Source organism: Ambystoma mexicanum, chromosome 2q, assembly GCF_040938575.1.
Source record: "Ambystoma mexicanum isolate Mex_15411 chromosome 2q, UKY_AmexF1_1, whole genome shotgun sequence".
Lineage (NCBI taxonomy): Eukaryota > Metazoa > Chordata > Amphibia > Caudata > Ambystomatidae > Ambystoma > Ambystoma mexicanum.
The window spans coordinates 1,461,882,096-1,461,900,357 of NC_090924.1; the positions used below are offsets into that span (position 1 = coordinate 1,461,882,096).

At 47.2% G+C, this 18,262-nt stretch overlaps 1 protein-coding gene across 2 annotated transcripts in view; it reads right to left on the minus strand.

The window, feature by feature from the left end:
- The window catches only part of LOC138570265 (uncharacterized), a 326,232-nt gene that overhangs the window by 68,211 nt on the left and 239,759 nt on the right, over positions 1-18,262 (minus strand). For both annotated transcript variants that reach the window (XM_069649033.1, XM_069649032.1), the window contains 2 exons: positions 8,423-8,529; positions 3,894-4,009 (listed from right to left, as the gene is read on the minus strand). In XM_069649033.1, coding sequence (XP_069505134.1) covers positions 3,935-4,009; positions 8,423-8,529 — 182 coding nt within the window. In that variant the 3' untranslated portion in view covers positions 3,894-3,934. The remainder of the gene's footprint in view (positions 1-3,893; positions 4,010-8,422; positions 8,530-18,262) is intronic.

Below are 18,262 nucleotides of genomic sequence, written 5' to 3' on the forward strand. Positions count from 1 at the left end.
AAAGGTGAAATGTGTTTTGAACAAGTATGCAAATACCTCTACTGGACCAACCAATGGACTGACCAGCTATCTCCTGGGCTATCTCGCTGCAGCCATCGCTGTTCAGAGTGCATCCTTGGAAATTGGAATATCTTCAACTTGTGTAACAAGATGCCTATGTCTGTATTTTCAGCCTTCTTGCATCAACAGAAGCGGTTCATCCATTAAAGCTCACCTGTGGTCGCCTGATTGTGGCGACTTCTGTTGCAACTCTTCATCATCGTTCCCTGGAGGCGACCTGCCCCACGGATATTTTAATCTTTTCTTTGTTTGGGTGTTCAGCTGGAAGCTGTCTGGCATGGATTCCAAAGCACCACAAACAACCTAAACTAAATTCAGTGCCCGAAAGTGATCTCTCCACCAGCAACGCCTGTGCCTGCCCTGACGGGCTAAGCACAGAAGACTGTCGCTACCGGAATATGGTGGCCTCTGGAGAAATTGGAGTATGGTGGGTTAAGTAAACCTACCCTTTCCCGTTCATAGGGTTACATGGGCAGAAACACTTGTGTATAGGAGCCATACAAATGTCCGAAAAATAAAGAAAACAATACAGCTCTATACCTAAATCACTCCCCCCACCCCCACCAACTTTAGTGGGTGGAGGCCTGGTCATGGATACCTTCCTAGGACTATTGCTAGTGACTGGGATGAAGTGGTCTTACTTATCTGAACTTTAACTAACTTTTTAATTCTATTACTCATAACCACTGGCATTTTCAATTGTAGAGAATGTAAAGTACCTCGCGGCGGTCGCGCGTGCTCTCGTGCTTGTTTGTAATGAGCGTCGCGTGACCGCAGCGAGGAACGGCAGTTGGAAGAGAAATGAAAGGCGGCCTGATGTAAGAGGGGCGACTGGCGAGCTCCGTGTTAATAAACACTTACCTGTTTATTTAGTGTGGCCTCCCTTCTTCATCAATCTCTAAGCAAACCTACCTGTGAAGTATAACATTTGGACCAGTGACCTCGAGCACAAGGACTCAAGCCATCTTAGGTTGGGCTTTATAAGAGCTATGGAAGTGGATCTGTGGTTATTAGGGCTGTTGCCCTAATCTTCCCTGAGTGGATTCCTGCCTCTGTCATTCCTACGCAGGCCTACTCTTTTGAATGCCTCGTCTGCAGGCTCTCTCTCTCACCTAGCCATTCCCTTTGTGGCTACTATCCATCGGCCACCTGGTCAGATCTCCTCCTTCCTCTCTGAGTGGGCAGACCTCTCCTCTCTCCTGGCCGTGACCACTCAACTCCTCTTCTCAGAGATTTCAATATCCACCTTGATGCCTCCTGTCCCTCCTCCATACTCTTTTGTGACCTCTGCGACTCTCTATCACTCACCATTCTCCCCTCTGGCCTGACTCACTCTTTAGGGCACACTCTGGACGCTCTGATCTCCTCAGACCTCCTCCTCTCTGAGCCTCTCTCCACTGCTCTCTCTTGGAGTCATCACTATCTCCTCTCCTCCCACCTCACCCTCCCTTCCCCGCAGGCCAAGCCACCTCCATCTCTGCCACCTACCTTCTCAGTCATCCGACCCATGAAGCGCGTGTCAGCTGAGGTTTTTGCCACCATCTTCTCCCCCTCCCCTCCCACTTTGGCTGACTCCCACCCTGACAGAGCCCTCTCTAAGCTCCACTCTGCTATTTCCGATGATATCCTTGCCCGTGTCTTGAGTATCCGCCTGAAGCCCAAAGCCAAGTGCAACTCCTGGTATGACTCAGACCTCACCCTAAAACAAAACTGCAGGGTGGCCGAGAGGAAATGGCGGGCTTCATGTACATCCTGACAAACTGGCCTGCCGCCTGCTGCAAAGCCAAAACCGGCTCTCTGTCTTAACCAAGAAGAGAGCTCATAACCAAGCCTGCGTCTCTGCGGCATCTAACAACTCGGCCAAACTTTTTAAAAATCTTCAAGGAACTGGCCAATCCTGCCGCAGTCTCTACCTCTCCTGTCCCTTCCCAGGCCCTCTGCGCGGCACTGGCCTCTCATTTCGTCTCAAACACTCAGGACATCCTGTCGCACTCTTCTCCTATCCTCTCCGTCCCCCTACTCCCTGCTCCTCCTCTGGTCCCTTTGCAGCCACCCCGCCTCCCTCCTTCTCTTCCTTTCCCCTTTTCTCTGCAGGCGAGATTTCTAGACAAGTCTGATCTATGAAAGTCTCGATGAAACAGGTTTACCCTGTTCTTGCAGAACTATCAAGGACCACATTGACTCCCTGCCTCCTGCCCTGGCTGATCTCTGCAACCACTTATTCGCCACTGGAGTCTTCCCATCCCCCCTGAAGCACTCCCTTGTGCACCCCTTCTAAATAAACCCTCTGCTGACCCCACTTGCCCGGCTAACTATCGCCCAATCTCTATCTCCATCTCCTTCTCTCCTCACATCTCTGACATCTCCTCAGAGGTATTCTTCCTTTCCTCTCCTTCCCGCAGAAGCTCACTGTCTCACTGTCTCCAGAGCCCTGGTTCTCTCTAGGCCGGACTATTGTAACAGCCTGCCTCTACCCTCCGCCCTCTACAACTTATCCAGAACAGACTGCGAGACTTGTCCTTGGCCTCAAGCCCAGGGATCGTATCTCTCCAGGACTGAAATCTCTGCACTGGCTCCCAGTGGCTGCGAGGATTAAGTTCAAACCCTCTGTATTGTCCACAAGGCCTTCTGGGGCCTGGGGCCGCAATACCTTCAATTCGCTCTTCCTAAATACCTTCCTTCCCGAGCCCTTCGCACAACCGCCTCCAATCCCTCACGGTCAGTCGCTTCTCCAAACAACAAGTTGGTGGTAGATCGCTCTCTTCGGCAGGGGCCTCCCTCTGGAACAGCCTTCCTGCCTCCTTGAAACTTGAGGAGAAGCATCTCCGGTTCCGGAAGCACCTCAAAACCCTCCTCTTTGCTTCTGCTTTCTCTCCCTCTCTCCCCTGCTGAATTCCTAGCTGAAACTGCACTGGGTATCTGGCCACCCCACTTGATCTCGGACCCAGGCACCGCCAGCTGCACACCTGCACTGCCTCCCTGGCAACCCCTGCACCTGGGGACTGTTTTCTGTATTCCTTCAGTCCTCGTATCAGCACTTACCTTGCACTTGCCACCTCTGGCTGTTTATTATCTTATTTTTCTAGTACCCCTTGTACTGCACTTTCCCCTCGCCCTCCCCCTTGCACTTTTCCCTTTTCCCCCTCCCATGCACTTGCGTGATCTGAATGACACCTGGCCTAGTAGGATCGCTGTTTGTCTTACCTTTGTTCTCCCTCCCTTGCCTCATCGCGCCTCGAAACACTTGTGTATAGGCGCGTTACAAATGCCATATCATAACCCAATTAATCTTTTCTAATGCATCCAAGTACTTACCTGCGATTTACAGGTTATTGAACTCAAACGCTTTCTTATGTCTCCAAAGGGTGAATGTATACATCTGTTTTATAGTGTTTGGATGCCAATATTGGACTAATACCACATACAGGAAGCTCATTACAAATTCCACAGTGTGTTACATTTTGGTTGAAGTTCTGTTACTCCCACTTTACCAGTAGCAGAAGTAACACGGTTGAACTGGAGGTGCAGTTGAATGACCACGCACGTTGATGTGACAAAACCCGCATGGAGTCCTGTATCCTCGAACAACGCAGACCAACACCGCGGTTACTCCATTCGTAGCTCCATGGTAAATTTGCTGGAGTTACAGTAACGGGAAACACCTCTGATGGCAATTCCTCCAAATTTTCAGCCCAACTAAAAATGAGGCCCACTGTACTGCTATTTACCATGAGTGTCGTTCCAACGGGAACACTGTAAAACTAAACCCTAAGGAAATGCACAGCCAGGCAATATTGAACACCATTTCTAAAGGGAACTTTTCGAAAGCAAACCAGGTGTGGGGACATCGGAGAATGCCGCCAGGCATCCCGCATCAGTCCCCCAAGTTTCCGGCACCAGTCTCTTCTGCTTCATCCTCAATATGTCTACTTGGATTCTCAGCAACAACCTGGACAAAAGAGGAGACAATGTCAGATGAACTCACTAAAAAGAATGTACGCATTAAGGAAGGGCAGTAAAGAAATAGGAACAGGGACTTAAAGAACACCTAGTTTCCCCTACAAGAACTCCCTGTTACCTCCCCCACATAAAAATAAATGGCACCACCTGGGAAAGGACCTTGGGTGACTGGAACAGCGGACAGAGAATGTATAGGCTCGCCCGCGGTTCCGGCCACCTGATTCACTAATGACCCTTCCCTGACTGCAACTAGGTAAAAAGGCACTGCTCGATAGAAAAATCATTACCATCAACTTTGAGCACCTAAAAGTTGTAATGGAGGAAGAATTCATATCAATTCAGAACAGGGCTTAAAAGCTTGCCAAATAGTGCACATCAAATCAGGCTACATTTAAAAAATAAATTGAAAAAAAACACAAAAAAAGGTTTGACGAGATAGTGGAAACAAAGATGTTATCAGATTCCTGGAAGAAATCACTTGTGATCCCAATATTTTAAAAGGGTGGTTGTGGTACACCTAGAGATTTTAGATTAGCGATGCTGGCTACTTCGATAACTAATTTTCGACTATACTCTTAAATTAAATAACTAGTTGTGTTAAAAGATGTATCGAGTTATTCACAGACTTATGTTAGAAAAATGTATAAAGCGCACGGTCGCCAAAAAGCCATCATAGCTCTAAAGGAGACAGCAGGGTTTAACAGACGCCTAAATTAAATGAGTTCTCAAGAGTTGCCGAAAACTGTGATGGCTTTCAGTAGCCCGAAGGGAGAAGGGGATGGCTTGCCACATTCTGGCCACCATGGAAAAGGAGCGACCACCCATACGGGCAAGGTGGGCACAAGGAATGACCAACAGACAGGCTTCACTCCTTCTTAGGGAGCGAGTCGGGACGTAAGGCTGGACTTTCTCCTGTAGATGCTCTGCTTCCTGGCCATAGTTGGATGGACAATGCAGAGAGATTTAAAAAGAATCAGTTTCTGTACCGGCAGCCAGTGCAGAGTATGCAAGACTGGTGAGATATCACCCCATGCAGAGTATTAGTGCCACGCGAGTCACAAGGTTTTGCAATTCTTAAAGACAGTGCAGGAGGTAGATAGGTTGTTCCAAAAGTAGTGAATTGCAGTAGTCCAGATGACTTAAATGAGAGAGGAAACCACAAGCGGGCCAAGATGCTCCGGGAGGAGAAGCAAAACCTTACGAAGCACTCTTAGCTGGAAGTGGCCGGCATTGCAGATAGCATTAACCTGAGGTGTGGCCGATAGTGATTCAGAAAAGATACACCCCAGATTCCTCACCTCAGACACTGGTGAGGGACAAGTGCCCAACTCCAGGGGCCACCAAGCCGTCAACACAAAGAAGAGCCCGACAGAGAACCCGAAGTGAGGAGAGAGGCAGGACCCACCACCAAGACCTCCCTCTTGTCTCCACTAAGTTTAAGCCAATTGTTGTCCATCCAACTACCCATGGACGCTAAGCACCACCTGAGCTGCGACGATGAGTTTGACTGGGTCAGGTCGGCCGATGATGATTTGAGTGCTGTCGGCTGGGGAGCAGCAGAGAACCCCATAGGAGTGGATGAGCAGCACAAGGGGCTGAATGTAGATGCTGAATAAAGGCGGGGACAAGGCAGAGCCCTGGTGGACGCAGTGCAAAAGAGGGGTAGTGGGAGAAATAAAAGGAGGAGAGAGAAAGACTCAGGGTCCTATCAGACAGAAGGATGAAAACCTCGATAAGACATGACCCGTGAGGCCGGCCAGGGAGAGTTGATGGAGCAGCAGAAGATAGAGAAGATGGTCCACTGTATCAAATGCGGCTGAAAGATCCAACAAGATCAGTGCCCCCCGGTCAGCGAGGTGGGTCAAATCATCCAGATCGGACACAAGAACACTTTCCATGCCCCGGCCTGGTCCATGCCCCAACTGGAAAGGATTCAGGAAATTAGAACGCTCAAGGAAAGCAGTAAAAAGAGGGGGATCCAACGATTACAGTAGTTTCGTAGGAAACGGAAGCAGAGTAAAAGGGGACAAATTTGACAAAACAGCGGGATCAAGGGACGGTTCCTTTAATCAGTGAATGATACGCGATTGTTTTAGTTCCCAAGGAATAAGACCCCAGGTACAGGAAACATTGACTGCTTAAGAAACCCAAGGGGCGATCTGCGGCATGACTTCCTGCAGAACGCACAAGGCAATAGGATCCGAAAGGGAAGCTGATTCAAGGCAATTAGTGGCCTTTATAATATCCACCAGGTAAAATGAGGGAAATGGACCACAACTCCCTGTCCACCTTGTGTGGAACTAATGAATCATCAGGAAGAGTTGATTCTCCCGATTGTGCAATTTGGTCACGGATATCTCTGACCTTTTTTTCACAGAAGTCAGAGAGGGAGTTGAAGAGTGCTTGAGAAGGAACAACCCCTGCCAGGGCATCTTCCTTTGCAGACAGAGAACGTGTCCGGGAAAAAAGTTCCTTTGGTTTGTTCAGGGCATCCTCCATCTTTGCTTCATAGAAAACTGATTAGCTGCACATATTGCCAGATGGTAGTCACTGGAACAGTGTTGAAATAACCTGTCCGGCAGTAAGTAGGATGTTCTCCGTTTATGCTCCATTTGACTCTTTGTCAAGCGTAACAGCTTAAATTCATCATTGAACAATGGCTTGGAGGAACAGAAAATCGTTCCCCGCAGCCTGAGTGGAGCCAGTGAGTCTGCGATTGTGGTAAAGAGATGCGCGATTGCTGAGAAGTCGATTGACTGCACTGTGCTACACTCTTGGATATTCGCTCCAATAGCCTCTCTATCTACCACCTGTCAGAGTGTGGATTAACAAGGGCACCACCAGGTGGTCAGACTATGGGTTGGGGACGGAGAGAAAGGATATGGCCAGGGATCGGGATGCAAAAATCAGGTCCAGAACGTTCCCCAATGAGTGAGTTGGACCTGTGACTAATTGCTCTAAGCCCAAATCCGTCAGACAAAAAATTGCGTTGTCGCCAGTGAAACCGGAGGATTAAATTTAAGATTAAAATCTCCCACAATTAGCAGATATGGAGAATTTTAAACACAAGTTTGTGGCAAACTCAACAAATTGATTAAAAAAAGGAGCGTCTAGCCCTTGGGTGCGATAGAGTATTACAATGTGAATAGACACATTCGGGGGGACGGCAATGCGGTTTAAAGAGGACTCCATATTTATTGCAACAGATAGCGGGAGAGGCGTAGCAATCAGCGATGTTGGATGCATAATCGCCATCCCCCCCCCCGGATGAACAGACATGAGAGCCACAGGAAGAAGGGTATAATCACTGGGAAGGGATGAAGGGATTGGACCAACGTAGGGCCCAAAGAGTCCCTTAGCCAAGGCTCAGCAATACAAACCAGACCTGGCCTCAATTCCACCCCAAAATCAGGGCAGGGAGCTGCATGAGCCACCAAAGATTGGGCATTCATCAACAATGCCTTATATCCGCCCTCGAATGTACCCTCCACTAAAGAGGTGTCCTAAAAGGAGGTAGTGCAGTATGCTGCGGTGCGAGATTCAACAATTCATACCGCGTCCACCGCCTAACAGCGCTACTAGGAAAGGGGGGGGCCACGGCCCAGCCTGCGAACTGACGAGCACAGACAGGCTAGACTTGCAGGTACGCCCACGTTGCTCTTGCCTGCTGCACTTCCTGGATGTGTACTGATTATGCAGGCACATAATATGGACAAAGGCTGTCACCGTGATGCTGCCAGTAGGCAGTGAAGAAAGACTAGGCTGTGATTACACGCCAATCTGATGAGTAGAAAACACTGCACTGCTGCGTCAAACTACGGCATGCTAAAAGGAGGCCAGGCACCCTCAGCCCTAGTAGCTACAAGGAACGGAAATATAACTAAAAAAAAAAACTATTAAAACAATAACAGGGCACAGATGGCGTCCAGTCAACAATGGTAGAGCTCAGAGCACATACATTGGCTGGCTTGTGCGGAAGATGTTTTAATATTAGACCTCTATTAACTAAAACTAGATAGAGTATGAAGGGGCAAATATTAATGTACACAATCAGTGCCATTACAAACACTGTGGATAGGCTAGATACAGGTGTTCCCTCTAGTTTTGATTGAAGATCTTAGGAGGGGAAATTGTGGCAAGCATTGGTATGGTCGACTAGAACTGGGCACCATGTCGCTAGAAAGGTACCTATGAATCAGAACAGGCTCCCTCCATTTAAAAGCTATTACATATCCTTTTTGCTTAGCAGACTGGGAAAAATAATATTACAAGGATCTAATAGCGTCGCAAATGAATTTGTCAATATACATGCATCACTGTTTAAAGACTACTAACCAAGATAGAATTAAGCTGGCTAGAAATCTTGTTTCAGTCAGACACTGGAAGCATAAAGTGACTTTACCCCTTGCACCAGGACCTGCATTTGCTGTTCGCTTTGCGCTTCAGGATCTGCTCCTTGAGGACACATTCCAGCTTCAGCCTCTCTCCCCAAATCTCTCCTTCTGTGAACTAAAACCAGAGACATGTCAAGAATCACAGCTTCCTGAGGAGGGGCGTGGACTATCACAGAATGAATGTGATAATGGATGGATATATATACAGCAATAATGGACAGATGGGAATTCATTGGTGACAATTGCAGCAAGGGGGTGGGGACATTCAGAATCCGTGGCATTCACCACAGCATCTCATAACCAATCACAAGATAGTGCAAAGGACAGTTTCAATCTGACCAATTACAGCATGAAGGGGAAGAAGGCCTCGCACAATTTGAAGCAATGACAGATAAATGTAAGGTTCAGTACTACTGAGCTCTACTTAAACTTTTCAATACGGCTTGCTTTATAGCATAAGACCATCGACCGTGTAGGTGTCGCAACCTAGAATATGGCATGTTTCATAGTGTGAAGTCATAGGCTACAGAGGTCTCGCATCTTCTTACACGCTAGAGTTTATCATGCTTCATTCACAGTGTAAGATCATAGACCATTTAGGTCTCACACCCTAGAATTTGGCATGTTTCATAGTGTGAAGTCACAGGCTACGGAGGTCTCGCATCTTCTTACACGCTAGAGTTTATCATGCTTCGTTCACAGTGTAAGAGGTCTCACACCCTAGAATATGGCATGTTTCATAGTGTGAAGTCATAGGCTACAGAGGTCTCGCATCTTCTTACACGCTAGAGTTTATCATGCTTCATTCACAGTGTAAGATCATAGACCATTTAGGTCTCACACCCTAGAATTTGGCATGTTTCATAGTGTGAAGTCACAGGCTACGGAGGTCTCGCATCTTCTTACACGCTAGAGTTTATCATGCTTCGTTCACAGTGTAAGAGGTCTCACACCCTAGAATATGGCATGTTTCATAGTGTGAAGTCATAGGCTACAGAGGTCTCGCATCTTCTTACACGCTAGAGTTTATCATGCTTCATTCACAGTGTAAGATCATAGACCATTTAGGTCTCACACCCTAGAATTTGGCATGTTTCATAGTGTGAAGTCACAGGCTACGGAGGTCTCGCATCTTCTTACACGCTAGAGTTTATCATGCTTCGTTCACAGTGTAAGAGGTCTCACACCCTAGAATATGGCATGTTTCATAGTGTGAAGTCATAAGCTACAGAGGTCTTGCATCTTCTTACACGCTAGAGTTTATCATGCTTCATTCACAGTGTAAGATCATAGACCATTTAGGTCTCACACCCTAGAATTTGGCATGTTTCATAGTGTGAAGTCACAGGCTACGGAGGTCTCGCATCTTCTTACACGCTAGAGTTTATCATGCTTCGTTCACAGTGTAAGAGGTCTCACACCCTAGAATATGGCATGTTTCATAGTGTGAAGTCATAGGCTACAGAGGTCTCGCATCTTCTTACACGCTAGAGTTTATCATGCTTCATTCACAGTGTAAGATCATAGACCATTTAGGTCTCACACCCTAGAATTTGGCATGTTTCATAGTGTGAAGTCACAGGCTACGGAGGTCTCGCATCTTCTTACACGCTAGAGTTTATCATGCTTCATTCACAGTGTAAGATCATAGACCATTTAGGTCTCACACCCTAGAATTTGGCATGTTTCATAGTGTGAAGTCACAGGCTACGGAGGTCTCGCATCTTCTTACACGCTAGAGTTTATCATGCTTCATTCACAGTGTAAGATCATAGACCATTTAGGTCTCACACCCTAGAATTTGGCATGTTTCATAGTGTGAAGTCATAGGCTACGGAGGTCTCGCATCTTCTTACATGCTAGAGTAGTGCATGCTTCGTTCACAGTGTAAGATCATAGACCCTTTAGGTCTCACACCCTAGAATATGGCATGTTTATAGTGTGAAGTCACAGGCTACGGAGGTCTCGCATCTTCTTACACGCTAGAGTTTATCATGCTTCGTTCACAGTGTAAGAGGTCTCACACCCTAGAATATGGCATGTTTCATAGTGTAAAGTCATAGGCTACAGAGGTCTCGCATCTTCTTACACGCTAGAGTTTATCATGCTTCATTCACAGTGTAAGATCATAGACCATTTAGGTCTCACACCCTAGAATTTGGCATGTTTCATAGTGTGAAGTCATAGGCTACAGAGGTCTCGCATCTTCTTACACGCTAGAGTTTATCATGCTTCGTTCACAGTGTAAGAGGTCTCACACCCTAGAATATGGCATGTTTCATAGTGTGAAGTCATAGGCTACAGAGGTCTCGCATCTTCTTACACGCTAGAGTTTATCATGCTTCATTCACAGTGTAAGATCATAGACCGTTTAGGTCTTGCAACCTAGAATATGGCATGTTTCATAGTGTGAAGACATAGGCTACGGAGGTCTTGCATCTTCTTACATGCTAGAGTAGTGCATGCTTCGTTCACAGTGTAAGATCATAGATCGTTAAGTCTCATAGAATATGGCATGTTTCATAGTGTGAAGTCACAGGCTACGGAGGTCTCTGTTAGGGAAAATTCTCAGAAATGTACTAATTCCCTCTACCTTAGAGACCCCCAGCAACTTTGCTGGATTTTGAGGACTTGATTTTCTTAACCTGGAGAGAGTGAGACCCTTTTCCCACTCCCTCATGTATTTTAATGAGATTTTGAACTATGTGTTTCTTTTGGTTATGGAGCCTGACAAACTCCACAGGCATCATCTTTTACATTGTGTCACACAGCACCTTCAGTGCAGTGGCACATGACATCTTTCAGATTTCCCAGAGGTTTAAATACCTTCTCTGGGATAAACTACTGTTTCCCAGAGCAGAGGAGCGAAATTGACTTACTTACCGTTGTAACTTTCTAGACCCAGCACACAATATCTTACAATAGGGTGCTGGAGGGGCTACCTAGTATCCCATTTGTCTAGCTTCTCATGTAACAATTTTATGTTACCCTTTCCTCACTAAATAGCTTGTGGCAGTGGTTTCGTTTTAACTACTGTAGTGTGCAATTAACGTGGGCTGCGTTTGCAACTGCAGTAGAACACCCAAGCGGCCCGGTCTTCTTTCATCACCATTTCTTTGTGGAAAGGTCCTTCTTGAGATTTACTCTGCGTGCCAAACCAGGTTTGGTCCCATTGTTCACTTTGCCTTTGGCGGGATTCACGAGTGAAGCCTGCCTCTGGCTCCAGAGTGTCCGGGGTAGGCAGGAAGTGAGGGAGGTGCTAGAAACTACCTGTGCTTTGTCTCCTAGGAGACCCACATGTACTCTGTAGTGATTGGCTGGCTGACTGTCCAGCAAGGGCAGCCACCCTGCTGGGTGAGTGGCAGCTAGGCTGGAATGAATGGGAGAGAACTGAATAAAAGGTGAGGCTTTTTGCTTGGAAGGCAGAGTCGACCACTGGATGAAGGAACTGAAGAAGTTGAAGAGGACGCCTGCTGCAACACCTGGACCGTCGGTTTGCCTGGTGAAGCCAAAGTTTGCATCGACAGAGAAGCCCCTGCAAAGACGACTTCTCCCTTTGAGTTGGTGGGACCAATCAACTCAAAAGTAAACCGCCTGCACACACATCTCGGAGCTCGTTGAATTTCCTCAGAGTTGCTGCAGGAAACTGTATAGCCAGGGAGAGGGACACCAGATTGTGTGCGTAACTTTTAAGCTGACCTAAAGGACTCCCACGAAGCAGGACTGAACAAGCCTGAGCCCCCTCAGCAGAGTGCAGGACCCCAGATGCAAGGACCCCACCATGACAGCCAGGAACCGTGTTGTTGCCATTTGCGGTAGCTGAAAGGCAAAACAGCCACTGAAAGTGAAGTTTGCCGGTTGCAGGTTTTGACAGTCCCAGTGCCGTGCAGGAGTCCCCCGACATCCTACCTCTTGTCCCCACGACTGAGGCCCAGGAACAGTGAGATCTGCCGAGCTGCACAGAAACATAAGTCATCAGCTGCATCTTTTCTTCTTTACCAAGGTACTGGAAAACAAGTCTAAGAGAACTTACCTCTTACTGTAGAAGTGCCCGTAACTTCCACAACTCACAAGTCTAATCAGCTTGTGGCCCTACATTTGATTCTTCTTTTCATCAAAGACTGCTAAGAACTTGTGCAAAGACTTTTACATTTACTTACCAGAAGTGCTTTATCCTATCCAAGACTTTTTCCCATTGACTTTGGCTTAGCCTATTGTATTGAATAACTCCTCTAGTGAACGCTAAAAGTATCTGCACTTCTTAAGAAATGTATGGTCTCTGGTATTCTAATAACCTTTGCCTTTTACCAACTTTTTACGAGTGTTCTGAATGCGAACAGTAAGAATTAATGTCCCCAGCGCCCTTGTTACTGAAGGCACCAGTGGGCGTAGGTGGTGTCTGTGGGCCATCCCAAAAGGGTCTTAACTGATTTAGAAACTAAGTGTACAGTATTGAAGTGTGTTTTGTGTTATTATTATATTGCTCCCTTCTGAGGAAGGCTTATTCTGACTACTGACAAATAAATTAATAATTGTTTATTCAAGAAACCTTGTTAGTAAGAGTTTATTTGAATACTTTTCACTGTGAATCTCTGTGCAACTCCACTACAGCTCACATTGAGCCTGGCTGCTCAACACGCTACCAAAGCTGTAGTACACGCGTATAACAAAGGTTTGGTTGCCTATACCTGTAGTCAAAGTTGTTTGTAGTGTTCCCAGAGGGTACTGCATACAAACTTTGCCTAACAGTCTTGGATCTTCTTACACGCTACAGTACAGCATGCTTCATTCACAGTGTAAGATCATAGACCGTGTAGGTGTCGCAACCTAGACTATGGCATGTTTCATAGTGTGAAGTCACAGCCTAACACCGTGATATCAGAGCTTTCATTACAGGTACTTACATGTAGAACAACCACTGTGCACCTTTTGCCTAAACAAGATTTTTTGGAAAGATGCAACACACTAACTTCTAGCTCTATCCCTCGTAGTCTGGGAATCGCTATGAAGACAGCGTAACCCACGTCATTACGTGCCTTGCTGAACAACGCGCCAACACCGTGCATTCACCCACACTGGTGTATGATAAAATCTAGTGTAGGTGGGCCATTTTTAACCTAGCATGCAATGCAACTCAGGTTCTTAGTGGTGTGATAAGAGAACTATATTGATCGAGATGGGTTACAGTATTGTTTGGGAAGATTGGCAGCATAAGGCTGAGCCTCTATTAATACAGAACCAGTCCCGATGTAACATAATAGGAGGACCGTCATAACCACTAGTTCCCCTTCAATGTAATGAGGAGATTTGAATACTGTTCTCTCATAGGTGTGTTATAACAAACACTACTAATAATTATCACGTTGGTAAAAATTAATTTAACCTCAGCAACTACCCTAGTGATCCTGGTATTGTTTTTTCTTTACAGGGCCACAGATTTTGGCAAAGCAGTATCAATAAGGAGGATTCAAGCAACCTGCAATCCTTCCTCTTCCCCTTGTTTTTCTCCACTTATTCTGGTACCCAATGAAGACTGTCCTGAAGAAAGTGGGTAAACTTAATTAAATACCACTGAAACCGGTAGACACAGAACTCTAAGAAATTATCGGTTCTAGTTTCCACACTAAAGTGGGTGCCTTACCAGGTCTCCCCCTTACTGCGGAAGCTTTTGTTTGGTCTTCAGTCGTCTATTCTTGAGACGCCCGAATAGTAATCACTTTTAGGTCAGCACATAAGGGTTGGGCAACTTTGGTACCAGGTTTTAATAAACTGATGACTCTGGTCATCTTTTATTAACACCTGCACACTACTAGTCAACTCTACAGGTTAGTAAATTGTATTTCACCATTAGTAGACTGACATAAGGATTGTGATTGAGCTTCATTGTTCTGCTCAATGTTTACTGCTCAGTCATTGGACACACTTTATATTTTCATAGTGTATCTAATCCAGGTGTGAGATTCATCTCCAATACCAACTGATGATAGGTGCATGCTAGAAATGGTTAGATATTCCATTCAGTTTCCCGTCACTGTTAGATAAGTGGCACACCAGAGCCCTCTAGCAAGATTGGGCAGTTAGGCAGGGATAGTCAGAACTCACCTCTGTCCTTCTGTCTTCCTTTGTATGCACATTATACATCAGAGTATCCCCTGGAACTGTTAAACTACGCCTGATAAAAGCCATGGAAAGGGAGGCAGTCGTCTGGGCTTTGTTGAAATGTGCAACACCATAAGAAACAGAGTCATTCACATTCTATGACAAGACTGAAGGCGAGCATTATGATTCAACTTCTTTATTTACTACCCTTCAGCAGTTTCAACAAAACTCTCTCAATCAATATCAAGAAATGTTCATGTCAATCTGGAAAAGTGAATACCATTCATTTGGATGATAGACGTATCTTGATGGCCAAAGGCCAACCGTCTTATGCACAGAATTATAGAAATACAGACTGCTATGCTTGACCAACAAGCGGCCATTTTAAATGTAGCAAGAATCGCCATTTTGCTTGTTAACCATTGCTCATTGCTTTCTGTCTAAACTGCTTTGCAGCTTGCAATTCTTGCGAATTCTGCTTACGCTGCTCAACTGTTAACATTGTTGTCCCAATATGAAAGGGCAAGGCCGCGGGACTGAGGAGTTTGTTGAAACTTCTCATGAGCAGCCCAGAAAGGAATGCCCATGCTCCCTCTCTGTAGCCTTGAGGGAGAGCTGCAGGGCATTTAATCATTTCACAGCTGCCAGCCAGTCTCGTACTGTGGTAGAATATGTTAGAATAAAGCAGCTAAAGGCTTGAATTATGCTCTTCTTCCGGCCCCCCTTCACAAAACCCTTTAGAGCGTGTCGGCTCCCAGGACACGAATAGCACCTCATAGATAGCAAAGCTTGGAATGTGACTCTTCCCCCGTGTGCAGCTTGCTTCCAAGAACAGAAGCACCGTGTTCTGTTCAACAACTAGAAGATGCCTCCGCACTTTCTAAATTGCACATTGTTACTAGAATAGACATCGAAAGTGTCATAATTGTCATACTCGTCGGAAATGTCCATCATCATCCCGAGTTCAAAGAAACTCAATAAAAGGGGGGTGTTAAACATGTCATAGCTGATTGTATGATATGCATTTTGTATATATGTAACTGATGTACGTAATTCGCTCTCTTGCGTCCCTCGAGGTCTAGAGAATACACATCGCGGGGCGTGAGACCACAGTTGGCCAATTGGGAATATTTTGCTTGCAATAAACCCTAGCATTGGGAATTTTAATCTTGTGTATGGTTATTGCCTTGTTTCCATATCGCGAGGGACCCCTAAGGGCCCCTTTCAATGTCCATATAACTTTCCCTTTCAAAACTACAAATCCCAAAGTCTCTGTAGTCCTCCTCCTTCCAGCTCAGCTATGACCACATCCTGTCCCTGAGCTCCCTCCTCGTCTTTTACTGCTCTTCATGCAGATAAGTCACATTCTCTTTGCCTCCCAGTTAATGTGTATATTCATTGCAGTAACATATGTCTAGATATAGTTCGACTTTATATAGCATGATGACTCTTGCCCGACATAGTTTCAGCGAGTTTTAATGAAGGAGCGCAAGCGTAGACTCAGTTAGCTCGTTACGAGACATGGACAGCGCATCGACGTGTTTGTTAGAGTTTTCTCGAGGGACCGAGTACTATTTTGAGGGAAAGTAGTAGGAGCTCCGGCGGCCGCCTTGACCCCGTGCCGCATTCCCGGCACTTCAGGGGTGCGCCGGCGGGCCGCGGAGCTCTCTGAATCCGCTCTAGCCTTCCCCGGGAAGGTAGAGCAGTCTTCGCTCAGGCTCTGACCCCCTTCCTCGTGGAGGCGGTGCCAGGCGCATGCAGCCATAAGAAAGGCTGACGCAGAGCGCTCTGACCCCCCCTCCTTTGCGGGGGCAGAGCTTGCAGAGTGCCGGGCTGCGTCGCATTTATTCTGCGACGCCGACCGAGACACCGGCTTCACAGTGCTATCACGCGTTGGAACGGCGGCAAGAGCTCGATTCCAGCCGCACGCCGGAGCGTTTGGGCTTCTATTTATATAAGCAGCTTCAGGAGAGAGCTGAGAGAGGAAGCGGGCAGCATCAGCTCCTGTGTGAATTGTGCCAGCTACAAGCACTCGCACACGAGGCAAGAGCCTCACAAGAGACAGTCAGTAAACCTAAGCCACCTCAGGCATAATAATAGGTAGTCCGGTGCAGCCACAAGTCAAAAAAAAAAGGGGGGAAATAAATAATTAATAAAAGACAATATTAATACAAGAGAATTCTGAACTCTGATAAGCATCTACTAGGAAGTGGGCAGCAAAGATACCTTCTCACAGGTATTAAGGCACAGAGCACCCCTTGTCATGTCGGAATTCGAATGGAGTGAGGAGGAGCAGTCCCTAGACTTGGCTGCCAGTTTCATGGAGGTGCTGGGGAATTCCCTAGTAGATGCAGTGGCTCAAGGGGTGAAGCCCTTACAGGAGAGGCTGGAGACACTGGAAGCAATGCTTCATCAGCCTAAGGAAAGCACCATGAGGACTCGCAGCTTGCCTATTGAACCCTCAGGAGCAGGGTCTAAGGGCAGTATTCAGGCCTGCAAGAGAAGAGCCTCTGCAGACCCCCAGGGCCCTATGGATGGGGTGGAAGATTAGGCCCCGAAGGTCGCCGACGCCTTCGCGAAGCTTAAAAAAGCATATTTGCAGCGTCAGGCCATGCCGGACCTCATGACCCCCTCTCCTGGGGAAGAAAATGAAGGAGATGACCTGGGCTCGGAAGAAGAGCCAGAGGAGGGAGACCTAACCCCTCAAGAGCCGGAGGATCCAGTCGAGGAAGATTGGGCAAAGCCCAGCGGGGGGAAAAGGGCCCGGAAAGAGAAGCACCTCAAGGAGGAGCAGGACGATATGATCGACCCGGATGCCATTAGAAATCCAAGATCTTCTGACTGGCAGCCTTCTCCGAGAGTGGCTCAATATATGACAGCAAGGCTGAGGAAAGCCTTGGATAAGGAAGTGAGACACCGGCTCCGGGCAGAATGCCCTCGACCAGACTTGCCGGGGAAGGTGGCGGAAGCCCCCGAATTGGACCCCAAGATGCTCAGCTTTGTCTCAAAGACCAATAAGGACCCCCGTAAGGGGATAGACAGATCCTGGAAGAGCTGCCAGGAGAAAGTCCTGGACTTAGCCGGTACACTGGCTAAGATCATGGACTTAGCAGAGAGAGCAAGGGACACAGGTGAAGAGGTGGACCCGGAGGCCCTAGCAGGTTGGGCGCAAAGAGCAGTTTGCCTCCTAGGTAACGCGCACTGCGCCATAGCCTCCGAGAGAAGAAGAGGGCTGCTTCTGAAGATAGACTCGAAGCTTAGTGATCTAGCATCCTACGAGGCCGGTGAGACAGCCCAAGGTCTCTTGTTTGGGGAGACATTCGGAAAGGAAATGGGCCGTTTCGTAGGCACTTACGCTTCACTGGAGAAAGCGCAAGCATCCATACGTAAGCTCTTCCCACAGAGTTTTTGCCGGGACCGGTCGCCAGGTAAGAGCAAGAGCCTATCCTCCAGTGGGAGGGAGGACATGCATGTTCTACGGAAACTGGCGCGTGCTTTCCAGCGATGCCTGGATTTTGCAAACCATCAGAGGTCTGCAGCAAGAGTTTATTCAGGACCCAGTACAGACCACTATACCCCAGCGCCCGCAACTAGCGAAAGCGGAGCAAGAGGCTCTCAATACCGAACTAGAGCATTTAGAGAAGAAAAGGGCCATAGAAAGGGGAGACTAGACGCCTACCTTACGATTCCAGTGCAGGAACAGTTCAGGAGATTCCTGGCTTTTCGCTGGAAGGAGCAGTTCTGGCAAT